This window comes from Nestor notabilis, unplaced genomic scaffold, assembly GCF_000696875.1.
Source record: "Nestor notabilis isolate BGI_N333 unplaced genomic scaffold, ASM69687v1 scaffold1733, whole genome shotgun sequence".
NCBI classification, from domain to species: Eukaryota; Metazoa; Chordata; class Aves; order Psittaciformes; family Psittacidae; genus Nestor; species Nestor notabilis.
Window position 1 is genome coordinate 24,982 of NW_009923063.1, and position 17,576 is coordinate 42,557.

The window sequence follows — 17,576 nt, forward strand, 5'->3', positions numbered from 1 at the left end:
TGGTAGACAGGATACTATCTGAGTAATAATTTACTTCAAGTGAGATATTGGCTCAAAAGTACTTTTGGGGTATTGAAGCTCTAGATTTTGCTTTTAAAACTACAGGGAAGTTTTCTGTTCCCTGGATGATACTGACAGTGTCTTTAGACTGACAATGAAAATTTCAGACAGTTTCTAAGAGAGCATCTGAAGCAACCTGTCAGAGGAAAGAGCGAGAGGTAAGAACTGTGTACTAGAATTCATTTCTGATATTCTTGGGGTTCTCAAGAGTTTTGGCCTGCTCTTGAAGTAGCATTTAGGGATACCACCTTACACTGGTTCTGTTGATTAAATAATTCAGTCTTTTATCCCTTTTACCTGTCAGGCAGTATGGATGAAATAATTGGCCTTTAGAACATTCAGAAGCTTTTAAGCGGGTAATAATTTGGCATGATTATGGATCATCCTTTGGAAAGGAAACAAAGCCATTTGTTTCCTTTTAGGCTTGCATTATTGTGGGGTTAATCCAAAGGATCTGTACTCAGATATTAGCTGTAGTATGAAGCCACAATAGACAACATGCTGTGTTGGTAGGGCATATGAGCCATCTTATTTTTCCTCATGAGTTATAAAAATGAGAGAGTTCCACAGGAAAACTATCAGCACTAACTACAGTTTAGGCAGTAGTTTCTCTGCAGGTTTGGCTCATTAATCTGGATGAGAACTGCACTTGGGGTTTGTCCCAGAGCTGTGATGACTCAACTGCTATGAAAAACACTTCAAGTGCCTGGTCAAAAACTTTCATCTGTTTGCTGAGCGAGGGGTAGAAGAGTTCAGATTGTTTTCTGTATTGCAGTTTCTCCATTGCCTTGAGTACTTGGGGGGTGGATTTACTGCAAGCAGGATGGCTTGTTCTAATCTTTCTGCTTCTGAGGTTATAGCTGCTGAATCAGATTCCTCAAGAGAGAATCATTCTACTGATGACCAAGATGGAGAGAGCACTGACTGTTAGGTTATGTGATAAAAAGACGTCTCTGCCCATACACAAAGGAGTGCAGAGGCAATAGCAGGTAAAGGAACCCAAGTGACACCCTGCCAGCACTCCTCCCAAGACCATCACAGGAGAACCGTAAATGCATTGGTGTCTCATGTGCACAGACCAGAGGAGCACGAAGGCAGGCAGGGGAGCCAAAATTACAGACTCGGAGAAACAGACGCTCTGTTTGGCTCCTCCTGGGGCTGTACTGGAGTGGCATCAGCCCCGTGGTCCAGGGATGACATCTATTAAGATGTGGCTTTCCAGAGCACCTTACAGACTATGTGGGGGTTACTGCTGAGGGATAGGGGACACATGTAATGCAGGGGAAGAGAATTCTAGTATTGCACAAGACTTGTGGGATGTCTGGGGCAGGAACCAAAGGGAGAACTAGGGAGGGATCTAGGTGAATTTGCGCTATGACCACTGGATAATGGGTGCAGGGAGACAGTCAATTTGAGGTACACTGTGATTAAGCTTGAGAATGCATCTGTTTTCAGATTTAAAAAATTATTGTTAAATCCAGCTTGAGTGGCAATCTAGTAAATAGGGGTAATTGTGTCTTAGTTTCAGTCACTTTTCAGAGGCCATGCTGTTTTAAAAGTGTCACACTGTTTCATTGTATATTATTTAATTCCAATGCAGTTTAATGATAGGCTTTAAGCTGCATGCTTTCTTTTCAAGATGGAAAGGAAGCAGTGCTGAGCGCACTCCAGAGGAGCACTGCTTGCTTAGATGTGAGGAGGCATGGGGCTGTGGCAGGGAGAATCTAAGGACAGTGTTGTTCAGTAGTCATAGCTGCCTGTGTACATTATCAAACTTGAAAGGCCTTCACAGTGTTTCAGGAGAGATGCAGTAGCACTGATTGTGATGGGTGACTGAACACGTTTTCCTTCAGAGCTGCTCAGAAACAGCTGACAAGTGCAGTTTTAAGAAGCCTTCTGGAGAAATCATTGCATGTGTCTTTATTGCCACCTTCTGGAAAGGGAGAAAAATAATTCTTGAGTAGATTTCTACAAACATCACATCCTCTGATTTTGACAATATACATGCCAACTTTTGAGTTTTTACACGTACTTATTCAGATTGGCAGTGGAAGACAAAAAAGTGTGTGCACAGCAAAAATAATATGCTCTTGATGCTCCTGGGGAGATCACTCTACTTCACTCTCTTCTTTCATAATCATGTTGCCTTTTCTGTAAATAGCCTATTTCCACAGGTACTTTCATCTTAGGGGGCTTGGTTTTTTTAGCTTCTGCTTGTAAGCAATAAGATTGCAGAAATAAAAATAGCTCGGAATAAGCCATTAGCAAAGATGATATTTCTTCAAAGTGCTCTCTAGAATGTGCACCTTGAGTTTAACAGCATCTTTATTTTAATGAAAGCAAGGTGGATTTTTTCAGAAGCACTCATTCCTAATCTGTACCTTGTGATGTCAGTGGAATTTTTTGGGGTGGGAGGGGATTTTTGGCGGGGAGTGTGTGTGTGTGGGGAAAGTGGTGTATGAATTTCAGGAAGCATGTTTAAGCCATGACCAAGTGTTGTATAATAACCTGCTTTCAGATACAACACTACAACTAGTCTAGCTTACTGAAGAACTACATACAGGGAAAAAGGGGGGGCACTGCTTAATTTGTATATCAGTAATGCATGTTTAATTTAGCTGTTGTGATAAATTATGGAAATCATATTGAGGCTTCAAGAAAGTAGGCCCTGGTGCATTTGAAAGAAAGGGGAGAAGTGAACCATGAAGTACGTTGAATCTTGTGACTGGTAATTCTAAGACACAGTCAAGCAACATCCAGTAAGTTATTTTATATGTGTATGTATTTTTTGTATTATATATGTTATATTACATTACATTACATGTGAGATATGTATTATATATAGTTCATTGTATACAGTATATAAAATACATATGAAAATATATGTCTATATTTAAGTAAAAATATATTCTAATATGTAAACAAAACCAAGGACACTAGAACAGGAGCCAGCTGGGCAGGATCTCTGGTGATACATTAGGTCATTCAAGGTGGGAGACTATAATGCAGTGACTTGCATCGAGTCACATAGGGGGAATCTGTAGCAGAGACAGAAGCAAGTTTAGGTTTCCAGAATGCTAACCATAAGGCCACCTGTCTCCCCAGTTGTGTCCCCCCGTTCCAAACTAAATAGCTTTCTTGCATTTCTGCTTGAATTCCTTGCAGAGTTTCTGAAAACATTCCCAGTTCCAGGAATGGAATACTATTTTCTTCTTCCCCTTTCTTAAATGGAGTCTTTTTAGCAGCTGTCATCTCAGTAATGAAACTGCCTTCTGCAGTCTGCAAGTAGATTTCAGTGCTAAGTTATACTCATGTAAAGCAACAGCATGACTCGAATAATTCCTCTGAGTGCTTCTAAAATATGTTAAAATGTGAGGGGGGCAATGAGATATTTATGTCACTTCCAATTTTTTTCCATGTTTTTTCATCACAATTGAAATCACACGTGAAGCTCACAGCAGCAGAGCATTATCTGTTGTGAAGCTAAATACAAAAGGGGATATTTTAATGAAACTTTACTGAGCTAACTTCTGTGTCTGAGTATAGACTTCTAGCAGCCATTACATATTTAATGCCTTTATGCCAGTGTTCCACTTGCAGATGATGCCCATTGACAAAGACAGTTTATATCGGATGGTTTCATCACAGACCTCTAATTACTTTTTGGTAAACTGAATCTCTTTAAAAACAAACAGAAACAGTTGGACTGTGCCATCACAAGATGCTTTGTGGTTTGGTTTTTTTCCTCAGGTGAAAAATGTGTTTTGTATGAAAGCAAAGGAAGGCAGAAAAAAATCAATACGTGCCTTGGTGGCTATTGGAAATGGTAAAGGAGCTGCAGGTATGTGCATTTACTGTATGTAAAAGGTACCAAGTTAATCATTGTTTGTAATAGGACTTTGGGAGGCAAGGTTGACTTAAAGGGACTTTTAATACTTAAAAAAAAAAAAAACAACAACCCACCAACCTTTTTTCCACTTGGCAATATTGAAATATCTGTAGGAATTTTGAGTTTCATTTATAGAAGTAAGATTTATAATCAAACTATGTATGTATTCATTTGGACGCTTTGTTTTGTATCAAAGGACCAAAGAAGCTAGATCTGCTGATTTGAAATGAAATGATTTTCATTCAATCTACTTCGACATTGTTGGACTACAGAGTTAGCGAAAATGGTTGTCACATCCTCTTATTCATTCCATACAGTCAGTTGATGCCCTGCTCTGAGCTGACTGCAAATACTCTGAGACTGCTGTGAAATCTTTTCGTCACTACCACTGACCTGGTAAATAGGAGTAGGTCTGAGGGTTCAGAGAGATTATGTAGCAGTTTGTAAACTGGCAGTCAAAACAGACTCTGTTCTTTGTTCTACAGACATGCATTTTTTTTGCAGATGCACTATTCTGTACAACCTGGTTTTGATACTCTCACTAATAGAAACCCAGTCTGCATTGGTTTTAGGGTCTTGGAGCTCTTACCTGCATCAGATTCCTTTTGGTTTTCTTCATTCCCTTCTTTCTTTTTAAGCAGGAGGCTGGACTCTTTTTGGCTGAAACAGTCACTATTATTCAACTGCTTGGTACAAGTTTGGACAAATACACAAAATAAGATTTGTTTCATTTGACAACAAGCAGTTGGCATCCAATTATTAGGTATTCATAACTCCTAAACTAGTACTTTCTGTTGTTTTCTCTGAACCATTTTCTGAGTATGACCTGTGCAGTGGAGTGGAGATAACAGATACTAAATGTGGTGGTGAAGTTTTCTGGTTTTTCCCCTTTGCTGTATGAAGGTCCTGCCTCATCTATTTCTCAGTAATAAAGTGACTCTTTTCTTTCTTGCAGGTTTTGCAATGGGGAAAGCAGGTGACAGGATGAATGCTTTACGGAAAGTATGTTGATTGGATTACTTGTTGCGTGATGATAAGCACATATAATTCATACCTACACTTTTTTTTCTTTTTATGATCAATATCTTTATAGTGTATGCAAAGAAGTAAGTCCATATACATGATTTGTCTGCCTTGATACAAGTAATCGTAGAATCATTAGGTTGGAAAAGACCTTTACGGTTGTAGAGTCCAGCCATAAACCTAACACTGCCAAGTCCACCACTAAACCAGGTCCCTAAGCACTATGCCTTTAAATACCTCCAGGGTTGGCAACCACTGCCCTGGACAGCCTGTTCCAATGCTTGATAACCTTTTCAGTGAAGAAATTTTTCCTAATATCCAATCTAAATCTACCCTGGCACAACTTGAGGCTGTTTCTTCTCATCCTATCACTTGCTACTTGGGAAAAGAGACCAACACCCACCTCGTTACAACCTCAGTGGTTACAGAGGGTGATAAGTTCTCCCCGAAGTCTCCTTTTCTCCTGACTAAACAACCCCAGTTCCCTTAGCTGTTCCTTAGAAGACTTGTGCTCCAGACCCTTCACCAGCTTCATTGCTCTTTGGACACACATAATGAGGTTGCTTTGCAATGGGATTTTCTTAATGCACTCTTTATTTTATTTCTGCTCCCTTTTCTATGGCTTATACCTATACCCTCATAGTCACTTGTTTCAATGCTATATGGCATACAATCTGCTTATACAGTTAGTGTGTAGAAAATTTTCTCTTACACATGTATAATGACCATATTAAAAGGCTCCTTTAGACTTCAAAATGTTATTTGTCCATCTGCATTAACTAGTTTGTGTTACAATGCTCAACTAAGCTATCGATGTAGCAATGCTAAAATACACAAAGTTTGATAAAGTTGTTACTGTATTGAGAATTTTCAAAAAATATTAAATCTGGTTGGAGAAAGCAGTTCTTTACAGAGAACATTTTCATTTCCATAAAATAAGTGTATTAGATGTAGCCATCCTGTTTCCAAAGGTTTTTTTTCTTGCTTTTTTTTATTGTCTAGTTAAATGAACAGTGGTAAATTTCCAATACTTTGCAGAAAATAATCAAGAAAAAAATGTTTTCTGCTTTTATTCCCTAGGCAAAGAATAAAGCAATACGCTGCTTACATTTTATAGAGCGGTATCAGAACCACACTAGTAAGTATTATGATTTTCTTAGACTCTAAATAAGTACTGAATATACCGACAAGAACTGACTGCAACTTGTTAAAAAGCATAAAAAGATGTTAACTAAAACCTGTCTGATCTGATGCATTGTATTAGTATTATTCATGCATTATTTTGCTTCTTTTGCAAGCTGTGTGAAATCTCAGATCTAGACTCTTTTAGCTAGATGGTGGTCTTGTCAGAGTACGTAGTCTGTCAATCCGTGTATAAAATAAATTGCCATTATCAGAAATTAATATGTGGTTTATCTCTTCTCTATGGTGAACTTGTCTGTGCTTTTCCCCTTTGTACATCAGAGATGATTCCCTGTTGGGTCAATCCATGTATTGCTGACAAAGCCCAGCAGCCAAGGGAGAATGTGGGCTGGAGAAGTATGATGTTTCATGGTTGCTTTTTGTTAATTCAATTTAATACCAAACATGTCCTCTCTGATGTCAGACATGGTACCAGTATACCAAATATTCAGTTATCTTTCAGAAAAAAAATTGAAAGATAGTACCTTAGAGAGTATATGAATAACCAAGTCATTGTGGAGGTAAATATTCAGCATAATAAAACCAGCTTACAAATACAAAACTGCAGTTACCTTCACACATCTATTCCTTGAGCATTATTATTCCACACTGTTTAGGGATCTGGTTAAAAACTGGTGGCATTTCCACCATGTTTTACATTCTATTTAACATAGGGGTCCTCTATGAGCCATCTTGACTGCAGTGCTAGAACCCACTGTGCAGAGACTGAACCACTGAATCAGATCTATATAACAGCCACCCACCAGAGGATATGAGTTTGGGGTTCATTTTGAAGCAGAGAGAAGCAGGAAGATTGGAATGATAAATATTCTGTATGGAAAATCCAAGAATGCTGAAGCCTCTGGGGAAATCTTAGGTTAGAAGCTGAATTATTAGGAAGATCTGAGTATGTGGAAGAAGGCTAAATTGAATCATGTGACCTCACTTCAAAGCTAGGTAAGGATCATTGGAGATAAACACACACTTCCCATTTTTCAAGTGAAGCTTTGTTTTGTATACAATAGTAACATACTATTCACAGATGTGTAAACTTTCCTAACCTATTCCAGAAATTTACCTCTGTTAGTCCTTAATATTAAATTGCTCAGAGGAGAGTAAAACCAACTTCCCATTCACAGATCTGAAAAAGAAAGGTACTCATTAAATATGCTGAGCTAAAGCTTTTCTAGAAGGAAGAGTTTAGCTGTAATGCCTGTTGTTTTGGTTTTTTTTTTTTTTTTCTTCCCCTCCAGTTTACCATGACATTAAAGTGAAATTTAAAAGAACAACCATCCACATGAAGAAGCAAAACAAAGGTAATTAAAGCTGCCTGGAAATTTTGAAGCTTTATCCATTACTGACCAGTATTTATAATGTGTGCAATGCCTGTTCACTTCAGAAATGGATCATTTGGTGCTAGTTTACAGTGTTTTAAATGCTAAAGATGACAGTTGTTTTTCGTTAGAAACACCTACTGTTGATGACATGGTTTTGTTATTGTAAATCAGGGTTTGTGCCTCTTACACTGGTGGGAGCTCCATTTGTGGTTTTCTTTCATGCTTCCTAAGAGTAGTTCCTCCTGACCACCTTTTTATACATCGTATGACTGGAAATGGTTTCTAAGAATTAGTTGTTGCATCAGCTTCCCAGGGATCTAGGTGAGGCTGATTAGCCTGTAATTTCCTGGGTCCTCCAGTACCTCGTCCTTTTCTATGTCCTGTGTCACCAGGTCCTCTGCCCTATTCAGCTCTTGGCCTGACAGCAGAGTGCTGGAAATGGGGTATGCATACTTAGATGATGATTTTGCCTGGTTCTTATTTCCCTAGTTTATCTGTGAGAGTATCATGCTGACCTGCATCAGAATACAAGTCCAGTTCTTTCACATCAGCACTTTTAGCCTTGGTATCTTGCTGCTGCCAGTTTTGGCCAGTTCTTTGCCTTGTCTGAGTATCTTGCCAGTCTTTTCAGTTATACAACACATTCACATATAACCAAGTATCCTCCAAAAATCAGGAAACACTTTTCCATTCAATGAATATTTTCCCTGTTTTATAACTGATGGAACTAGATCGTACATTTCCTGAAACAGGTTTGATGTTGTCAAGAAAAAATTGTGCTTATGTCCAGTGTGCTCTGGACAGCAGGCATCATCGGCCTTATTAAGAAGTGTAATGGTAGATTAGTGTGCAACGTTTTGTAGCTAAATTGCATGTGTGTGATGGAGGCCTCATTATGTGGTCATGACCTGAAAACAAGCTGTAACATTATATATCTATGCAAAATAGAGTTATTAAGGGATGATATATAGAGAGCTCTTGCTGATTTTACCTTTAATCTCTAACAGGCTTTTGTGCTGTACTCTAAGGGGAGGATGATATAGCAGCAGCAGGAGCTGGCTGTAATTTTAGAACAATTAAATAACTTGTGAACATACTACAGAACAAGCTTTAACATGAGACAGGCCCTGGACTTCATGTCTGCTACCATTCCAGATCACTCCTGTTTATAGCACGTGCAGGCTGGATGGCTGGGGTATATCATCTGTGCTGTAGAATATGCTACCTTTTGGAGTGTGGACAGCTCTTAATCTTCATCTCTGGTTTGACTTTAGAATTACAGTAGTCATGAGACTGCTGTGCTAACCACATTGATACACTCCTAAGTACTGTAAATTAGTTCCTGATGTGAATTAATAAGGGGAAACGCAGAGCAGTTTGTCAAATACACTTACGTAGCTGTGAAGCCCAGCACTGATACCTTGTAGCTGTAATTAATAGGTATAAACAATTACAGTTATTCATAGTTTTCACATTAGGCATATGTAGACTTAAAGTGTACCCTCTTTTTGCTGCTGGCATTACAGCTGTATGGTTATGGTTATGTGTGCTGAAGCCTCTCACTTTGCATAATTACAGCTGGCAGTTTATTTCCAGTTCCTGTACATAGGACTCAGGCAGCTATCTCAGCAAATGATCACAACAAAGCCTAATGTTCCAGTAGAAAAGGTAAAGTCACTGTTAAACTTAAAAGTTCCATTCTTTAATTTATTCCTAGTCCCTGCAAAGTAGAGAAAAAACCCATCATATAGTCAGGATTACATATTAGACAAGTGAAAATCCAAGTTAAAGAAGTAATGTGAAGTGAGCATGTGAATGTGAACTAGTCCCTTAGTGTGGATTTAAAGTGGGTGTTTTACTTCCAAAGTGGTGTTAGTGGAAATCTAATGTAGATTTCCTTAACAGTTTGTGTTAGATTATAGGAGGGATAAATTTTAAATACTACTTTTGGTTACCTTTTTATCTTTTCCAGTGTAAGAAAATGTTTTACATTTAAATGACCCTTTTCTCTTACATAGGCCTCACTGAATTAAACCTCAGTAAGGCAGCATGCCTGCCACAGACAAGTTAAAAATGTCTGACCCCAACTTTTTTTCCACAGCTGGAGTTTGTAGTTGAAATCCTTTGCTTTTGTGTTCAGAATAAATTTTGTTCAGTGACTGATGGACTGGTTTGCTGGCTTCTGTTTTGTGTATTAACAGTCTGCAGAAGACTGGCTGAGATCAGATGGGAGAAAAGCACAATAAAAATGCCAGAAATTAAAAGCTTTAAAAGGCATTGAAAATGAATCTTTGACAAACAGCCTTTCAGAGGTCATTCCCGTGTAATTACGTCTAAAACTTGACTTTGTCTTGTAGCATAGAAAAAAGTATTTTCTCAAATCACAGAATCACAGAATGGTTTGGATTCGAAGCAACCTTCCAGTTCCAACCTCCCTGCCATGGGCAGGGACACCTTCCACCACACCAGGTTGCTCATTTAGCCAAAACAATTCTGCATGCATCATGTGTATTCTGCATGCATCATAGGCATCATCCTGACCCCAGCGCTATTAATGCCAGAAGCCATTGTGGTTTTCCCTTCACCATTATAGTAACTAAAAGGGAAGGCTATTGTTCTCTAGACTAGAGAAGGAAATTTTCCTTTCAGAATTCTTTCAGGTGGGGCTTTGTCTCTAGTGGCCAGGTCAGACATAAGGCAAAAATTAAATTGCACGTGTGAGGGATAGGCAGAACAAATGGCAGAACAAATGGCTTTGGATGGTCATAGTTTCTTTTCTGATTATAGACTAAAAGAAAAGGAGACATACTGGCACAATAAAGCATGCAGCGCTGGAATAGACTTTTGTCCTTATTTAGCGAGCAGCAAAACTGTCCCCCGGAGTGGACTAATCAATAACCTGCTTTTCAGCTTTTAAGTAAGATACATTAGAACTATCACAAACCAATTTTTAAAGACTAGTAGAACTAGGCCACGTGAAACAAAACTCTCTGGGGGAACAAGAGAGCAAAATTAGACTCCTCAAAATATAAGTCCTTCATCAAAATCTGACAAGTCTAAGAAACCATTTGCTAATATATTACAGTTATGCACCAGAGCTAATATAACACTCTGGAGATGGCGGTAGATGATATGCAAACCTCTGTGTTTGTGGATTTTGAAATATGTTTGTTTCGCCTCCCCACTCACCTATAAATTTCAAGTTGTTACAGTTACAGGCTTGTAATTTGGCTTTTTTTGGATGATCTTATTGCTTTGAACAATAAGTTGAAAACAAATGAGTGTCGAAACACTCGTTTGTTCTTTAAGCTTAGTTAAAATAATTATTTTTCCTAGAAATATATTTTGCTGTGTTTCCAGTAATTCTCGCTCCAAGGAGACTGTCACCTTCATTTCCATTCCATCCTTCACACTGTGCCACTGATGCAATAACAAAGTGTAATTCATGCTAGTTGCTGGGCCAGGAGAAAGGAAGTGATGTCTCAGCACAGTACCTTGATAATCAGTGCCATCTTACTCTCTTGGCAGTGCATAGTATTCTAGTAGCTTTTGTAAGCTGAAAGGGAAGAGCATAACTTTTTCATGGCTGGTGGCTATGTATTTTGCATAGACTAAAGCTGGTGAATTGCTGTTGCTGGGTCAGGAGGCAAGTAACAGGTTCACATTTTGGAGATCAACTACCAAGTGTGAATTTGGTCTGAGTCAGTGCCATGATGCCTTCTTGAATTTGCAGGCAGCCTCATCCCACTTTCACTGCTCAAAGCTTTGCTTACCAAGAGTTGCATAAAATGAAAATGTGATAGGGTTTTTTTGGCTACCCGAAGGCCTGTGAGCAGCAAGAGACCCCAGTGCCAGTGGGCACTCAGGCTCTTTCCCAGCAGCTCTGTGTTTAGATTGGACTTTCCTATTGGAACTTTATTGCCCATGGACTTGGGATTTCCCTTTTCCTTTCCTCTCCAGTTTTCTCTGCCTGCTCTGTGTCTGATAGAGGTCTTAAGCACAATCTCAGCCTTTAAGGAAGGCACTATAAGCCTCTCATCCAGCAGCAATCTCCCTGGGAATGAGAGACACTGACATTGCTTCTACTGCTGGGTCCTTCTGGAAGGATGCCCAAAGGACAGAAGTGCTTGAGCACAGCAGCTGTTTTGAGCAGTAACTTCACCATAGGAGACCAGTTTAAATCCCTCCATCATGTATATGAACTAGGACTTTAAAGTCAGATTTATCACCATTAGGAATTACTGAAGCTGTTATTCAGCAGCTGATCACCTGAAATTGCACAGGAAGTGGCTTTGAAGCTGTGTAGATACTGCTTTTTAGAAGAGACAGTCTTGGTTGTGATCCAGTTACATTTGGATCCTCTACCCTTCTAGTGGCTTCTTTTCAATACTCTTTTAAGTAAACTTGTTGCCTTGCTTCTCTGCTAATATATTATTATTGTTGTTGTTATCATTATCATCAGGAAGTACTAGTGTTATTTTTCTGCTGAGTGGGAAAAGGGAATTGCCTTTTGTTTGGTCAGTGTTCCCAGGGTGGGAGGTTATGTTTTTGGAAGATTATTCTAAAGCTGCCAGTGGTACTTCTAAGAAGTACTACCCAAACCTGCCATTTTAAACAATTCTTCAGGTTGAATTATTCATGGTTTTGCTTTGGGTTAGGTGGTGACATTTTCATCTGGTTTTGCATTATGTTAAGTAAGGTATATTTAGTACAAAAGCTCCCATGATCTTTATGTTAACGTGGCAGCAAAGCCTGGGAAGAATGGTCTTATCAGAATGGTTTTGCCATTTTTAAGATATAATGTATTCTAATGTGCTAGGAAACAAAAATAAGAAGAGGTCTTAGTTCTCTGTTCTTCCTTAGCTAAGTTGCATGCTTATAAATAATCATATAATGCTAATTTATATTTTTCCCCCCAGGGTATGGTCTTCATTGCCACCGAGCTATCATCACCATCTGCAAACTAATTGGCATCAAAGACATGTATGCCAAGGTTTCTGGATCCAAAAACTTGATTAACATTACCAGAGCTCTCTTTAAAGGCTTGACAGAACAGGTAGAGTGTACTCTCAGTGGTTCTATACATCAGGTCAGGGGACAGAACGAGATTGATGTTGTAATAGTTCATGGTCACACAGTTTATATTGAGGCTTAAAATTAAGTAATTTTCCAAAGAGCAAACAAAATCAGCATGTAGTTCCTCAGCAGTTGTCCGAAGTTGTCCACTCAGAAACAGCTGTATGTAACGCTACCTTTTCCACAACCAAGAGTCTCCAGGGGACATCTGAATTTCTGGGCTTTCATTTGTAGCATTTTTGGTGACATTTGAAAAATCATGGGCAGAGGAAGTTGTGGCCCAGCTTTGCTTGCAGCTGCTTGTTTGTCTGCAATATAAGTTTTCATTGCCTAAGAACGGAACATCACAGCTGCTTCTATCGCTAGTATAATTAAGATCCCTGAAATAAGTCAGGGAGGTGGTATCAATTCCTCTTAACTCAAAGTGCTCACAATGGAGATGTCTCTCTGAGCCAGCTGCCTGTAGCTGATGGAAAGATCCAACATGCAGCATTTCATCATTCCTTTAGCCTTAGGATGAGTCAGTCCTTTGGAAATTCCTTATTATCTCATTTGGATGTAGAGCCTCAGTAGCTGCCAGGATTTAGCTGCTTACACTCCCAATATAGCCCTGCAAAGCTATAGTTGTCAAATCTGTCACCTTGTCCGGTTTAGCCTCAGTAAGGGAGGTGGTTATGATCCTCTTTGCCTAATGAGATAGTTACAGTTCCTTATCAATATCTGAGGTTAGTCTAACTTGAAGAAGTCTGGCATATATTTTCAGTGTGTTGTCTCTGAGAAGTCTTTCACAGAATGAATAGAAGAATAGAAGAAGGGCCTGCTGTATTGATTATTCATCTCCAAGAGGTTGATCAGGAACTGGAACAGGATTCCCAGGGCAATGGTGGAATCACCGTCCCTGGAAGCGTTCACAAAATGTGTAGATGAGGCCCTTAGAGACATGGTTTAGTGGTGGCCTTGGCAATCCTGGGGTAACGGTTGGACTTGATAATTTTAAAGGTCTTTTCCAACCTGGTTGATTCTGTGATTGCTTTGAGATGACCACTTGATATATTTTCTTGACTTCCCTGCATAGAAAGAATTTCCTGTTCCCAGTAGACATTTATTCTGTGAACTGCATCTGAGTGTTAACAAAACAACTTGTATGTGAGGAAGAGGTATAGTTGAAAGTAATGTTAAATTCATATCATTATATTAGCTAGTATTACTTATCAGGGCAGTAGTAAGCAGTTTATTGTTGTCAAAGCAAAATTTATATCCATATAAAGACATAATAATGTTCCTGCGCCTTACTGACATGCCAACATGAATCCCTATTAGAAGGATGTGCCTTTTCTGGACACATCATTTCCAGAAGCATCTTCTAGGATGGCTTTGTCATGCTAGTGTATCTGCAGTCTAGCTCTCTGAATTCCTGAAATTAGCTCATCTGAAACCCATGGGGATGAGCTTGACAAGTAATTTAATTTACACAGTGTTTAAACTGTTTATTTTAAACTATTTATTAGTAAATTAACTTTTTTTTGACCTGAAGTAAACCACGATTGTGTATCGTTGCTTTGATTATCTTTTCTCTTTCCTGCTCCCAGGAGACTCACCAGCAGTTAGCGAACCAGAAGAGTCTCTGTGTAGTAGAGTTCCGGGAGGAGCAGGGCCCTCTGCCCATTGTTGTGGCACTGCCTGAGGGGACTGTCCGTGAGGACCCCGAGCCTGAAGATGAGGTTCCAGACATAAAGCTGGAGTGGAGTGATGTGAAAGCAGCTCAGGGAATGAAGAAATCTCCGTGGGTGAATGTCAGACGGACAATATGGTAAAAGCTTCTGTCCCTCTGTCTCTTCTGCTCAGAGACGCAACAGGGAAAGCCCAGCCCAGATGGACAAGTTGTCTAGGGTTACATTTCAGAGGAGGGCAACATAATCATACCATTCAAATTGCTGCTCCCATTGCTACCATTCTGTTTGCTTTCCCACAAGTCTTCTGACCACTGTTCAACTAGGGACATTCAGATGGAAACAGCCAGTGAACATGACTTTGTCTTCAAGCATGCATTTGTTTGACTCCTGAAGATGATGTGTAATCAACAGATCACGTGTCTTTCACAAGCTTTTGGGAAACTACTGGAAAGATAAGCTTGTGAAAGCAATAAAGAATCCTCAGAATGAGCTCAGTGTTTGTTGGTGTCTTTTTTGGAAAATGCCAGTATCTGGGAGATGTGATGGAAGTAGCAGTAGTGGGAGTTGATGTGTGCACTCTCCATCTCACTCCCTAGGCTCACTCACTATGGTAGGGGAACTGTGAGACCAGAAAGTGGAAGTTGTGTGTCTTCTGGTGGGGAGGAAGAGGGACAAGGGTGGGCAGCAAAGTGATGGTGTGCAAGAAGATGAGTTGTGCAAAAATTATTCATGCAAGTGGGGGAGTTCCCCAAGTGAAGCAGAGCCCAAATATCTGAGGACAGCACCGCCCAGTCTCCTGTGGTATATTGCAGTATTTTAACTGGCTTTGGAAGTCCACTCCAAAACCTGCAATCCTGGCTGCTTATGATACTCTCCTCTGCACATGTAGTGGGAGAAGACCTAACTTCATTTTCTGCCAATTTCTGTTCTCACTGCTAGTGCAGGGTAAAACAATGCATTATTCTCTGTGGATCAGTCAAAGCACAGGGAAGTGTCTGACTGATTTATAGCTGGTGCCTCCAAGAGAATCCATACAAGCCTTGCAGGTCCACCTTGTGTGCTAGTACAAATGAGGAGCTGCAAGGTAAGGAAGTGGTTGGGTAAATGTCATTTGGTTTTATAGAACTTAAAGTAAGTTAGTAACCACAAGTCTCTCTCTTTCCCCAAGGTCTGTACACAAGCTACGCTTGCATCTGCTCCCATGAGAGTCTTCAGGATGACTCTGCCTTGCCCCTGCTCTCTGAAGGAGGTTTAGGGCTCTTGTCAGATCCACAGGACAGTAACTCATGTTTGAGCACTTCCAGGAATAAGACATTTCCATCCCTCAAAGCAAGTGGGGTTTCAATGCTTGATTCTGTTAGTATAAGGGAGACCAAGGAGCAGGAGGGGGCCGTGGTCGCAGTGCAAAGATTAGAGATGGGGAATGGACTGTAGTTGCGTCAGGAAAAGGGGAGGCAGATTGAGCCAGCCGTGAAACAGATTCTGCCACAAACCCACATGGAGCTTTGATTCCTCCATGGAAGTCATTTTTTGTGGGTTTCCTGTCTTCACAGATTTGTTCATATTAATACAGGTGCTTGTATAGATGCTTTACCCAGCATACAGTTCACTTCTCAAGCAGATGAAGTTAACTGTAAAATAGAAACATCAGAAACTCTTCCTACTTCTTCTATGGAGCTGGCCATGTATTTCTATCAAGTTTCTTTGCTTTCAGACAAAGCATATTCTCCTGCAATTCAGGAGAAGATGGAAGTGCTTCTAACTCACTGCATCACTGGAGGCAAGGTATCCAGTATACAAATATTTGGGGAACAGCTAACATTGTGGTTAAGTTATTTAATTAAGCGAGAGTAACCAAGATTACAATCTGGGCATAGTTAATGAATGATATGTCTGTAATCTTGTTTTTATCACAGGAGCTGAGGTTTTGCTTACCTTAGAGTGGGTAGTTTGTTTTAACTAAAGTCTAATTGCCTGCTCTGTAGAGTGGATGCCTACAGACCTGATTTTGCTGAGGAAGCTAGAGGAGAAGAGCAGAGGTGGAAACTCCAGTTAACACGACCAGCTGAGATCTGGTGGTGGTTGTGAGGATGCAATAGGCCCACTGTTTTTAACCCCAGACAAGTATCTCCACCAGGGAAGGATCAAGCCTCAAGTGCTCATGCCAAACTTTTCTAGTGGGGTGACAGCGAATTCTCAGGCTGATGCTGTCCCCAGGGCTCTCTGTGGGGATGAGAGCTGAGGCACAGATGGTGGTTTGTAGTTCCTGGGAGATTGTCTGAGCCCTGGGCAGCATCTTTCCCTTCAGAAGCAATGAGGTGTGCAATTTTCCAGGCATCACGCCAGCATTGCCAAGGCCACCACTAAACCATGTCACTTGAGGGCCTCACCTACATGGTGTTTGGACACTTCCAGGGACAGTGGTTCCGCCACTGCCTTGGGCAGCCTGTTCCCAATGCCTCATCACCCTGTTCATGAAGATTTTTTTTCCTAATATCCAATGTAAACCTCCCCTGGTGCAGCTTGAGGCCATTACATTTGTCCTATCATTTGTTACTTGGGAGAAGAGGCCAACCCCCACCTCACTTACATCCTCCTTTCAGGTGGTTGTAGAGAGTGATAAGGTCCCACCTGAGCCTTCTCTTCTCCAGACTAAACACCCCCAGGTCCCTCAATGGTTCCTCATCACACTTGTGCTCCAGCCCCTTCACCAGCTCCATTGTCCTTCTCTGGCCCTGCTCCAGCACCTCAATGTCTCTCTTGTAGTGAGGGGCCCAGAACTGAACACAGGATTCGAGGTGCAGCCTCACCAGTGCCCAGTGCAGGGCAATGATCACTGCCCTGGCCCTGCTGCCACACTGGTGCTGATATGGGCCAGGATGCTGTTGGCCTTCTTGGCTGCCTGGGCACAAGCTGCTCATGTTCAGCTCTGTCAATCAGCACCCAAACATGGCTATGTTGAAATGACAGGAAAGCTGGGTGTGACGGAGTGCTTTTTCCATTTCCTTTTTCTCCTCTTTCCACCATGCAGGGACTGTGCCTACTGCTGCAACTCACCTGGCACCTCACCGGTCCTGTCCAGCAGCTTGATGCCACAAAGCCACCCCTCACTGTGCCACTGTCCTGTGCTGGGGCCCAGCAGCCCTATGCTAACAGAGACACTTACCATCAAGCTGTCCAGCTACATGGGTTGACATAGGGGCCACACTGTGAGGGTTTCATAGTGGCAGCACTGCTTTGTATCATCAGCTCATTTGGATGCTCTTGACCCTGTGGTGGCCCTTCTCTCTGCCCAGCCCTCCTCTGGCAAAGAGTTGGTACGTATCACACTGCGGC

The 17,576-nt window shown here is 40.8% G+C and overlaps 1 protein-coding gene across 1 annotated transcript in view; it reads left to right on the forward strand.

Annotated features, from left to right (window-relative positions):
- Positions 1 to 14,381, forward strand: part of MRPS5 (mitochondrial ribosomal protein S5) — a gene marked incomplete at its 5' end in the record, with an annotated part of 34,173 nt that extends 19,792 nt beyond the window's left edge. Inside the window, 6 exons of the mRNA XM_010011919.1 lie at positions 3,811 to 3,901; positions 4,905 to 4,951; positions 6,053 to 6,110; positions 7,408 to 7,470; positions 12,411 to 12,547; positions 14,157 to 14,381. Of these exons, the coding sequence (XP_010010221.1) occupies positions 3,811 to 3,901; positions 4,905 to 4,951; positions 6,053 to 6,110; positions 7,408 to 7,470; positions 12,411 to 12,547; positions 14,157 to 14,381 (621 nt within the window). The remainder of the gene's footprint in view (positions 1 to 3,810; positions 3,902 to 4,904; positions 4,952 to 6,052; positions 6,111 to 7,407; positions 7,471 to 12,410; positions 12,548 to 14,156) is intronic.
- Positions 14,382 to 17,576: the final 3,195 nt, after the last annotated feature.